Source organism: Eurytemora carolleeae, unplaced genomic scaffold (genome assembly GCF_000591075.1).
Source record: "Eurytemora carolleeae unplaced genomic scaffold, Eaff_2.0 scaffold1195, whole genome shotgun sequence".
Classification (NCBI taxonomy): Eukaryota; Metazoa; Arthropoda; class Copepoda; order Calanoida; family Temoridae; genus Eurytemora; species Eurytemora carolleeae.
In genome coordinates this window covers 72,674-85,097 of record NW_019397164.1, presented here as the reverse complement: position 1 = coordinate 85,097, position 12,424 = coordinate 72,674, and the positions used below count along the sequence as shown (strand labels likewise).

Here is a 12,424-nt window from a genome sequence, read left to right as displayed (position 1 = left end):
GAAACTCTAACACTTTCTCGCCTTTAAACCTAGCGTTATGGGATAATACTCGGGTTCTGTCTTATAGAAGCCAAGCATTACGACCATTTCGTTGGAGAGCCAAAACTTTTCATTGGAGACCACCAGATTATCATTGGGGACTCCCAGCTTTTCATTGAGAACTGAAGATTTTCGTTGCCGACCCTCAGATTTTTCAATGGAGACCCCAAATTTATCATTGGAGACCCCATATTCTCTTTAGAGAATAATATGAAATGATAATCTGAAGGTTTTCATCGAAAATCTGGGGTGTCCAATAAAAATCTGGAAAACTCTATTTAAAAAATCTGGGGTTTCCAATGAAAAGTTTGGGGTCTCAATAACAAGATTGGGGTCTCCAATGATAATCTGGGTTTCTCCTAAGAATATCATTCGGTCTCAAAGAAAATCTATGGTCTCCAATGAATTCATTTGGGTCTCCAATGAAATTCTGGGGGTCTGTAACGAACATCTTGGATCTCAAAAGCTTGGGTCTCCAATGATAATATGGGGATCTTCAATGCAAAGTTGGGGCTCTTCAACGACATGGTCATAATGGCCGACCATTACCCCTAATGCTCGGTTTCTATAAGAAATAAACCGAGTATTACCCCTAATCCTCGATTTCAATGGTGAAAACGTTTTTTGGAAGCCCAACTGATAAAGGTTAGCGAACCTGAATGAAGATTGAAAGAAAACAACATAAACCTGTTTAGCATCCCGGCTTCTGACGTCAAACTATATATATTAGAACCATTTAGAAACTCCAGAACTGGTCAAACAACTTCTCAGATAAAGAATAAGATTAGTTTAAAAATTAAAGGACATTATACCAAGGGAGAAAATGAAACAAAAGGTTTACAGTCATAATGCAATAAATAATGTTAGAAAGTAGGTGAAAAGGTAAAAGGTAGATGAAACCAGAATAGAATAAGAGACTGTTTGAATGTGAGAGACAAGTAATGAAGATGAGGAATAAGAAAGTGATTAGGATATTAGAAGAAGTAGAGAATAAAAATGAGAAAATGGAACTATAAACTAAAACACATTCAGAGAGATAAAAGGAAGAGCAAAGATGAATGTAAATATTAAAAAGATGAGGCTACCAGAAAAAAAGAGAAAATTAGTTCGAAATGAAAAAATAAACAGGGGCGTACGAGAGCATTTGTGCAGGGAGGTGACACTGCACCGCGCCAAAAAAAATTTCGTGCCCCCCCCCATATAAAATCTCTTTTTTGAAAAATACTGATACCTTTTTTAACTATGTAAATTATTCGATCATATGCACACTTCCATAAAATAAGTGTTAATAAATTATTAATGTAATTTTCTTAAGTGGGCTCATCAGACACTTCCTCTTAATACTGTTGTGTAAGCTTCAATGGGTGAAAAATAGAGATGGAAACGTTTCTTTAAAAACATCTATATTTTCATAGAAACGATACATATTGTCAAGGAAAGTCAATTGCGGTCGTGTATACTCTGTGTGAAACAAGCTCGGGGCCATAGAGAAAATAGACTGTTTATAGTCGCTACTCCATTTACATGTATTAGCCGAANGTACGTCCTGAAAATTAATGGGGAAAAAAGAGAAAGAAACACCGGGGAATAGAAAGTAAAGTGATTTGGAGGAAAAATAGAGAAGATAAAGAATTTGTTCAAAACAAAACTTTAAAGAAGGAAGAGTGAAAGAAAGATTTTAGAGAAAGCTAGAAAAATAGTGATTGGAAAACCAAGAATTGCTAATCTATAAATATGTATTTTTTAAGTGCCTAAAAACATAAGTATTCATGTACAACACAATATCTTGTATTTACAGAAAAAAAAACAGGTTCTAGAGTGAAACAAGCTCGGGGCCATAGAGAAAATAGACTGTTTATAGTCGCTACTCCATTTACATGTATTAGCCGAAATTGTACCGAACCACTGCTGATCTATTGACATAGACTAACAGATGTCAACCTATCCTTGTAAACAATCCTTGAATTATATGTGAACCTATTCTTGTATACAATCCTTGAATTAGATGTCAACCTATCCTTGTATACAATCCTTGAATTAGATGTCAAACTATCCTTGTATATAATCCTTGAATTAGATGTCAACCTATCCTTGTATACAATCATTGAATTAGATGTCAACCTATCCTTCAATACAATCCTTGAATTACATGTCAACCTATCCTTGTACAATCCTTGAAAACATTTGATCAAGATCCTCTAATTGTATACAATCCTTAAATTATGTAGTCTCTTTGTTGTCTGTGAGCTGAGACCACAATACACATGTTTGAGATTAGAATAAATAAATTCTTTCAAATTTAGTTTTAGTAGAGTTTTCTTGATATACAATACATATACTAAAAAGTTAAAACGATTTAATTAAATAGTGACAGTATTTGAAGTTTAAAGATCGTGGAGTGAGATATGAATGTAGATGTGAATTTATGTAAAACATACAACGCAAATTTAATTAAATAGTGACAGTATTTGAAGTTTAATGATCGTGGAGTGAGATATGAATGTAGATGTGAATTTATGTAAAACATACAACGCAAATTTGAATGAAATAGTGACAGTATTTGAAGTTTTAAGATCGTGGAGTGAGATATGAATGTAGATGTGAATTTATGTAAAACATACAACGCAAATTATGTAAACCGTCATCCTTACTTATAGCTTTCTTTTATTAATGCTTCTACCACTCATGTATGCCGAGTCCATTAGCGCTAGATCCAATCAGGGTTCAGCCCTGTGTTTGTTGTCTATTCTGAAGCAATAGAAACATTCATAGCGGTAACATCTATCTTTCTATCTATCTCATTATACAATTAGAGATAAATCCTTGTATCGGCACTATAACAGTAAATAGAAATATTTACTTCTACTGAAACTATAGTGCTACGTTATTGTTAATCATGATTATATAAGCTTTACAGGAAATTTATCCTGGGGGCTTAACCTTCTTTTACTTTCCAGAGGTTGCTTAACCCCCGTTGGAGTTGAAATACCCTAACCATTTTTGTCACTTATCTAGAGAGGGGTCAGCCCACATACGCCCTGTGTACGCCCCTGAATTGTTAACCGGAATCATCTGTTAACGCCTGGTTGTACCATTTTAAACCTTTGCACCAGATTAGGATAATTAGTTGTACATTTTAATAATGAAGAGTTAATAAAAAGTCCAGTTTCAAGGTTTTGATATAATTAAATTTTCATGCATTGGATTTTGTTAATGCAGAAATTTTTCCTTCTCTTCGCTCCTGTTTCCTGTTTTCACTCAACCCTTTCATCATTATTTACCTCTAGTTCACATCTACTTTGTCTGTTTCTTACTAAACTCCTGTTTCCTGTTTTCACTCAACCCTTTCATCATTATTTACCTCTAGTTCACATCTACTTTGTCTGTTTCTTACTAAACTCCTGTTTACTCTCTTATTTACAGAAAAGATGGAAGATGAAAAAAGGATTTTGTGTTGTGGCTTGGTGTGTCTAGATATCGTTACAGTAGTCAGGTTTTTCATTTTTTTTAATTGTTTTTTTGTTTGTTTTTGTTTTCTGTTCTCTATTCTCTGTTCTATGTTCTCTGTTCTCTGTTCTCTGTTCTCTGTTCGTTTTTTCTGTTCTCTGTTCTCTGTTCTCTGTTCTCTGTTCTCTGTTCTCCGTTCTCTGTTCTCTGTTCTCTGTTCTCTGTTCTCTGTTCTCCGTTCTCTGTTCTCTGTTCTCTGCTCTCTGTTGTCTGTTGTCTGTTCTCTGTTCTCTGTTCTCTGTTCTCTGTTCTATGTTCTCTGTTCTCTGTTAATTCAAAATCAAAGCAAGATTAGAAAGTCCGAGAATGGTTTCGTTTTATAACAGGATTCTGTCTGGAGAGATATATAGGGAGAAAAAATCTAAACGGACTAGTCACTCTTAACCCTAAACAGGCTGGGTTGGGGGGTGTCTTGAAAAATTGGGCTATGAACATGCATTTCAACCTATTCTCTAAAACCTTTTTCTAAGGGGGGCGGGGCTTGGGCAGACCCCAGCCTTTATGGGTTTAAGGTTGATTTATTGAAAAATCACGAAATCCTTCAGAAATCCCTCTCCTCCGCAGTGCGCTTCACCCCAACACTACATTGTTCGACCAGATGATGTCTCCGATCTGCGTCCTCTCTCAGATATATATATAAATCTACCAGCAGACATCTACCGGCCAATTATCGCTCCCCAAAGTACGTTATTGGGACGGACATTGTCCATACGTTAGTTATGAAGGAACGGCCTCTGCATGGTTTCTGATTTTATTTCTTCTGAACTCTGCTCTGACAGTTCATTGTAGTACAAATCGTCAGGGTAAATACTAAGGTTTTAGCCTGAAATTCCATCCTACATTTTAATCAACTTTTTTTAAATGAAGATTTTTGTTTTATGATGAAGAAATTTCCCTGTAGAAGATACCGATCAAAGGAGTTTGGATCAGTACAAGGTTAGTTCGAAAAAACTTCTAAATTAATTTAATTTTTTCTTTGTTATTTAATCTTTTCCTGTAAAACGTAAGCCAACTAGCCTATGAATGTAAAAGATGTGCGTGATGGGGGGGGGGGGGGGGGGGGAGTATTATTAATTTTTAAATCACCGTCAGTAACTAGAAATGGAAACCTGTATTAACTTCATAATTTCTCCATCATACATAGTACATATATTGAAATCTACCAGGATTTCAGGCGCTTTGCACCCCTCGTTCTTGCATAAAGAAAATCAGGTTTTGCCACAAACTCTAGTCTTGAAGTATATCTTTGCAACCCGATGTCGTAGATCTTAGATATTTGTATGAATTCTGTTAGATCAAATAGTCATTGCTTGAAATATCAAGAAAAAAGAATTTACATGTAACTTGCTTTTCTTTGTACATTATAAAAAATTTACAATCTATGATTTCGCAGATTTGTTTTAAGAAATCGAAATTTTTGAAAGTCGAAAGTTGAAAGTTTTAATTTCGACTGGCTTAAAACTGCCCTCAATCGTGGATATCTATTTTTTCCATGTGGGGCATGGGCTTAGCACCCGTTGGGGGCTTGAAAACCCCTGGAAATCCTAGATTTTATAGATCCAGGGGGGGGAGCTGAACCCCCATGCCCCCCCTGTTTAGCAGCTCTGTGTTTAGCATAATTTTCTTTTCAGGCATTTCATTATTTACATTCAAAACAGTCTTAGCATACAATTACATTTCCATACATTTCATCAAATATGTTTTATCCATTTTCAGCCGACAATTACATTTTCATACATTTCATCATTTATCCATTTTCAGCCGACAATTACATTTTCATACATTTCATCAAATACGTTTTATCCATTTTCAGCCGACAATTACATTTTCATACATTTCATCATATACGATTTAAACATTTTCAGCCGTCAATTACATTTTCATGCATTTCATCATATACGATTTAAACATTTTCAGTCGACAATTACATTTTCATACATTTCATCAAATACGTTTTATCCATTTTCAGACGACAATTACATTTTCATACATTTCATAATAAACGTTTTTCCATTTTCAGCCGACAATTACATTTTCATACATTTCATCAAATGCGTTTTATCCATTTTCAGCCGACAATTACATTTTCATACATTTCATCATACACGATTTTATCATTTTCAGCCGAAAATTACATCTTCATAAATTTCATCATATACTATTGCATAATTATCTTTTTGATGTTTAGGCAAGATACAGAGCTACCATTTAAGGATGAGAATGTAAAGACGACCTAAAACTTTCAAAACCGATCCCAAGGATAAAATAAGTCTTCAGTTTTAAATTTATATATATAGTCTTTTAATGACTTATTTATTGATTTGGCAAAGAAATAAACAAGTTATCTGTTGCAGGGAATCTTAAAAATAATGAAACAGAGAGTATAAATTCCGTAAAGTCTCTAAAGTCTCATCATGTGTGGGTAACTCTGTACGTGCAATTATTATACTTTTCGATTCTTTTTGCAAATCGTATTTTTAGATGCATTCAGTAGTTTCTGTTTATTTAGATTCGTGGAGGAAATGCAAGCAATAGCTGCTCCGTTCTTGCAGAGCTAGGATTCAAACCAACTTTCTTCGGAACCCTGGCCAGTTTAACAGACAACCCTGAGAAACCGAATCCTGAGACGGAGTATATACTCCAGAATATGAATGAGATGGGTATAGATATAGAAGCATGTCCTAAATATCCAGGTCATTGTCCTCTATTCAAACCATTAAGATTTAAACTCATAGAGAGAACTTAGAGCTTTTGCTATTCGAGTTTCATTGAACATTTACTTTGATTCCTCTTTCAATCTGGAGCCTTTCAATTCGGTTATCTTTGAATTTAAAATAATTTAAAGTATATTTCAGTTTTCGTAAATACATTTCCTGGCCTTATCAGATTTAGCCATTTAGTTATTCANTGGTCTCTATGGTCTCTAAGAAGTATACTCCACTCCAGGGGTCTCTATGGTTCTTAAAATACATACAAGACAAGAAGTATACTCCACACCAGGGGTCTCTATGGTCTCTAAGCTCGATGACAGAATTTGAAATGATTTTAATTATTATTATAACAGGTCCCCACAGGCTAGATTGATTAGTATTCTTATCAATCAAAAATATTCAGGTCAATAATAGAATATTTAATTATTTAGGTTTCATCTGTCCAAACTCAGTTATCCTGCTTAACCAGTTCAATGGATCCAGGACAATAGTTCATACAAACCTAGGTTAGATACAGGCTCTAATACACGGGTAGATACAGACTCTCATGCCATCCTAGATACAGGCTCTAATACACGCGTAGACTAGATACAGACTCTCATGCAATCCTAGATACAGGCTCTATTACAAACCTATAGATACTGGCTATAATTTACAAACCTAAATACAGGTTCTACACTAATACAAGCCTAGATACAAACTCTAATACAAACATAGATACAGACTCTATTACAAACCTAGATAATGGCTCTAATGCAAACCTAGAAACAGGTTCTACACTAATACAAACCTAAATACAGGCTCTAATACAAACATAGAAACAAGTTCTAATACTAACCTAGATACAGGCTCTAATACAAACCTAGATACAGGCTCTAATACAAACCTAGATACAGGCTCTAATACAAACCTAGATTCAGGCTCTAATACAAACCTAGAAACAAGCTCTAATGAAAACCGGAATATTTTAACATTTTTTCAGGTTTACCGGAGTTGACCCTGGAGGATTTTAAGAAAATTGATTTAACCAAATATTTGTGGGTTCACCTAGAGGGGAGAAACAGGGAGAACCTTCTCCAGATCCTAGAGTTCCTAACCAACCAGGATCAAGTTAGATTCTCTGTAGAGGTTGAGAAGGTTGGGAGAGGTTTCGAGGAATTTATTCAGTTCCCTGACCTAGTTCTAATCTCAAAGGTAAATAAAAAGAAAATCATTTGGAAGACGATATTTTGTTTCGTCTTTATGTGTTTGAATCTGCTTTATGCGCCTGGCAATACTGGTAGAAGACCAAACTTATCCATGGAAACATAAGTTAGATTTTAGGCTAAGCTAAGTTAGGTCTCTGTTACCTGTAGTTTTTTGTCCTGTATCAGAGAGATTTTTTTCTTATTTACAGATTAATTGCTAATATTGTTTTTTGTTTAGGATGTGGCTTCGTTTCATGGGTGTAAGAATAAGCAGGAGGCAGTAAGATATTTTTATAATCAGGAGAAGATCATAGAAACTCAAATAAAAATTTAAGTTATGCATCGAGACATAATCCTTATAGACCAATATTTAGATTATTTGCTGTCTGAATAAACAAGAGAGTTTTGTGACGAATAGCCCTCGATTCGAACCCCATTCGTATTTGAATTTCCTAATCCTGGGATTTCCAAAATGTAATCTGTCTGTTTCGAAATAAAGCAGCCAAATCCTACACCTAGTCTAAGGTTTGAGGTAATGATCTCCTTCTCGTGGTATAGATCAAGGTAGGAGGTAAAGTAGTGGTTGCCTGGGGAGAGGACGGAGCTGCATCTGCAACCAGGAACAAACTCTGCTCAGAGTTCTAGGTTTTAACAAAAACTTTTTGAATGTCGTCTTATAATCTTTTTTAATATGTTATCTAAGTACAGGACTGTATATGGAAAAGTATTTAGGTAAATGGTATACAAACATTCTCTAAAATGAGAATTTGCTAAATTTTGAATTAATTCATATTTTAAAAAGATATCCAATATAAGAATACCTAAAATACATAGATCCAGACTGCATAGAAAGTTCATGCACCAATATTTATGACTGTGAGGATATTGAAGTGTCGCAACGCCTTGGCCTTTGGTTTTATCTTACTTGCTCACTCATACTTTTTTGTAGCCCTTCAAGTGTATAATTTAGAACTATAAAGCACCTGTATTTACCTGTATTTACCTGTATTTACCTGTATTTACCTGTATTTACCTGTATTTACCTGTATTTACCTGTATTTACCCGTATTTACCTGTATTTACCTGTATTTACCCGTATTTACCCGTATTTACCTGTATTTTGGCAAGGGAACATCGAGATACTCTACTTTACTTTGTTTTAACATTTTTCCAGAGACTTTTTCATAGAAATATCTGAGCATAGAGTTGGTTAGAGTTGATGAGTTATCCGAACCCAAGATATTCTCCAGTCCGGCCTTTCCACCCCCAGATGGAATAGTGGACACAATAGGTATAATTCACGCTATATCTAAAGGCGATTTTAAGGTTTTTGAATTACTTTATCCTATTTTTTTATGCTTTGTGAATTCAAACATCTGTGCATTTTAAAATAGAGATTATAACCCACCGAGGTTATATAGTATATATAGTTATGGTGTACGCTAATCCTAATTACTACTTGTAAACTGTACAGGCCGTGTACTCCACTTTCAAAGGTCAGTCTTGTACGGAACGTATAAAACGTTTCCACGATGTATAATTACTGAGTTTGAGTGCATACACGACGTTCAAATTCATAAAATTTGGTGGGTACGTTTTCAGGATCGGTTTTTTGTTTAAATTTTAAAATAACGACGAAAAATAAAGTAAAAATTATACAGTAAACTAATTAGATGTTTAGGAACATATTTCTCAAAAGAAATTTGTCAATAAATCAATGTCAGAAATAGAATAAATTATTTTGTTTTCATCATTATATTGAATCTGTTCGCAGATTTCTACAAATTCTTAAAATGTCGTCTTTTCAATAAAAATTCCGGAAAGATTATAGAAACTAATAATTGAAGAAGATTACTTATTTTCGATGATAAGATTAATTTTTATTTTCTCAACCTGTTCCTAAACAACTAATTAGTTTACAGTAGAATTTTATTTACTTTTTTTTCGTCGTTATTTAATAATTTAAAAAACAATTCTGAAAACGCATCCACCCAAAAGTATGATTTTGAACGTCAACTTTGCGCTCTCCCCTCTAGGATTTACAGATCTTTAAAAAGTTTTATATATCTCAAATGAATCCTTAAGAATTCGTCCACAACACTGCATACTCAGTTCAACTACCTTACATAGCCGGTATGTCCCTTTAAGTACCCGGACACACTACGGAATATGTTAAATCAATTCAATAAATGATTAATCTAATTTTATTTATTTGTTTCAAGGAGCCGGGGACACGTTTAATGCAACAATTATTGGTTGTATTTCTCAGGGTTGGGAGTTAGATAGATGCCTTCTCTTAGCCTGTCAGGTTGGATTTAATCATTATTCATATCCATACTTACTTTTTTTCACAGAGCAACAAAAGTTATAATATTACAAATTAAAAAACTCTCAGCAATAATTCTGTATTGGAAGAGGGTAATGGCAGTACATTGAACAGGTTGTAAAATGGCAGTGCATTGTACAGGTTGTAAAAATGGCAGTACATTGTACAGGTTGTAAAATGGCAGTACATTGTACAGGTTGTAAAATGGCAGTACATTGTACAGGTTGTAAAATGGCAGTGCATTGTACAGGTTGTAAAATGGCAGTGCATTGTACAGGTTGTAAAATGGCAGTACATTGTACAGTTGTATAAATGGCAGTACATTGTATAGGTTGTATAATGGTAGTACATTTTAAAGGTTGTAAAATGGCAGTACATTGTACAGGTTGTAAAATGGCAGTACATTGTACAGGTTGCCTAGTATATTCTGTGTCAGGAACTGGCCAAAGTTCAAAATCGGACCAAAGAGAAATCTCCAAATACAACAAATGAGATTTTACGATCTGGAATTACAGCGGATTTTAATATTTACATAACTATTAAGCTAAATTCTTAGATTCAAAAGTTTCAATTTATATCTAAGTAGTTGTTCTCCGTTTTATTTAAAAGTTTCTTACTCTGAATAAGCTATGCATATATTAAGTATTATATAAAGATGTATAAACTATGTATGAAGGTTGCTGGGAGGAAGGTTGGTATCAGAGGATTCAAGGGTTTACGAGAACTCACTCCATCCGTCCTGAGAAATTAGAATCCGTCCTGAGAAACTCCAAGCTTTTGTAACATTTAGAATTATAAAGAATCATTTGAGATGTAATTAATAAATATCATATTTTATAAAAAAATAAGACAGGAAGTTTGTAGGAGGAATGTACAGGGTGTCCCAAAAAACATGGGAATTCAGTAACGAATTCGATATCGTCTTTGTTATGAATTAGCATTGTAATACCTAATTTCAAAAGCTATAATATTATTATGTCTGCTAGAGTTTATTTTATAAAAAGGGTAAAAATCGTGAAGTGCACGTACGTTGGGAGACTATATGTTGGCCGCTAGATGTCTCTTGCAAAATTCTTATCTGATAGATAGATATTTCTCCGTACATTGTACAGTGATTTTACAAAAAGTGCAGCTGACAAGTATTTTTATGAATAATTGCATAATTTTTTTTATTAATAGCAGTATAATATTTAATTTAACATTTGAGTCTAACACCATTTCAAGGTTAAAAACAGAGAAACTTTAAAGATGTAATCTTCTCAACGCAGTGTTGAAAGATTTTTAGGTCTTCATTTAAGTCTTTTATAAAATAATAATTCTTTTATATTTTATGAAATTTGTTATTTGTTGGTATAACTTCTCTATTGCCAGAACACACCACCCCCCCCTTCCATTTTTGCATGTTATTCTTCTATTGTTTTATCTACTACTTCCTCCTTCCTTCTCCCTCAACCTCTCTCCTTTAATTTTCTGTTCCTATTCCTTCTCCTCTTTCCCTCCTCCTTCATCCTCCTTCACTCTTCCTATCCTCTTTCTTCTCCTCCTATCATCTTCCTTCCCCTAACTTTCTCCTCTCCTACCCTATTCCTTATCCTCAGTTCCTCTGCCTTCTTCTCTATCCTCTTCCTTCTCTTTCTCTCCCTGTCCTTTTCCTTTCCTGTTACTTCTCCTATCTTCCCAACCAACTTCCTTCNCTCCTCCTAGTATCATCTTCATCTTCCCTCTCCTCCTCCTAGTATCATCTTCATCTTCCCTCTCCTCCTCCTAGTATCATCTTCATCTTCCCTCTCCTCCTCCTAGTATCATCTTCATCTTCCCTCTCCTCCTCCTAGTATCATCTTCATCTTCCCTCTCCTCCTCCTAGTATCATCTTCATCTTCCCTCTCCTCCTCCTAGTATCATCTTCATCTTCCCTCTCCTCCTCCTAGTATCATCTTCATCTTCCCTCTCCTCCTCATAATATCATCTTCATCTTTCCTTTGTCATTGACCACCTTATCTCTTCTTCCTTTAACACCTTGTATCTTCATTGGCCACCTCCTCTCTCATCAGTCTTCTCTACTTTATATTTCTTTATATATTCTTCTTGACTATAATAATGATTATTATTAATCCTTTCCAAGCACTGAAATATATTTAATGTCTAAATTTACGCCTATTGATATAATTGGTGCCGTGTGTTGTATAAATATATAATTTTAAAATGATAAATCATAAATGTATTAAAGGGACCCTTCATGCAAAAATGACAATTCTAGATTCACTACAATACCCTTGAAACCTTTATCTGATTAATAATGTGGAAGATATTGTCGGGTTTATCTAGGTTTAAAACGTTTACTTGTAATAGTTCCCACATGTTTTCATCCGCCACAAACTAGTGCAGAGTAGCCGCAATTGTAAATAATCAGTTTTCAAAATATAAATATAGATATCTAATTCATGCGTGATGATCAGACTAAGCTTTTCAGGTTACCATCTTGAATCGGACATTGCTATCTTTGCTTGGAGGGTCACTTGAAATAATCAAATCAAATCAAATCATTTATTTCTTAGGCCACAAGTTTAAAACATTCATATTAATAAAAATGACTAAACAATTATATATATATATATATATATATATATATATATATTGTGGCCGGGGAGCTATAA

At 34.2% G+C, this 12,424-nt stretch overlaps 1 protein-coding gene across 1 annotated transcript; it reads left to right on the top strand.

The window, feature by feature from the left end:
• The first annotated feature begins 3,430 nt into the window (after positions 1–3,430).
• On the top strand, positions 3,431–10,618 carry LOC111712438 (ketohexokinase). Its single transcript, XM_023487040.1, has 10 exons — positions 3,431–3,532; positions 4,434–4,482; positions 6,056–6,239; positions 6,689–6,763; positions 7,240–7,451; positions 7,683–7,745; positions 8,003–8,064; positions 8,659–8,735; positions 9,667–9,752; positions 10,447–10,618. The coding sequence occupies exons 1-10, from the start codon at positions 3,468–3,470 to the stop codon at positions 10,519–10,521; spliced, it is 948 nt and encodes a 315-aa protein (XP_023342808.1). The 5' UTR covers positions 3,431–3,467; the 3' UTR covers positions 10,522–10,618.
• The last annotated feature ends 1,806 nt before the right edge of the window (positions 10,619–12,424 follow it).

What these genes read in the sequence shown, in the direction of transcription:
- LOC111712438 (XM_023487040.1), top strand. Translation starts at nt 3,468, where the DNA reads ATGGAAGATGAAAAAAGGATTTTGTGTTGTGGCTTGGTGTGTCTAGAT. An exon ending in AGCATGTCCTAAATATCCAG is followed by an intron (nt 6,240 to 6,688) that starts GTCATTGTCCTC and finishes TTAATTATTTAG; the next exon opens with GTTTCATCTGTCCAAACTCA. An exon ending in TAAGATATTTTTATAATCAG is followed by an intron (nt 7,746 to 8,002) that starts GAGAAGATCATA and finishes CTCGTGGTATAG; the next exon opens with ATCAAGGTAGGAGGTAAAGT.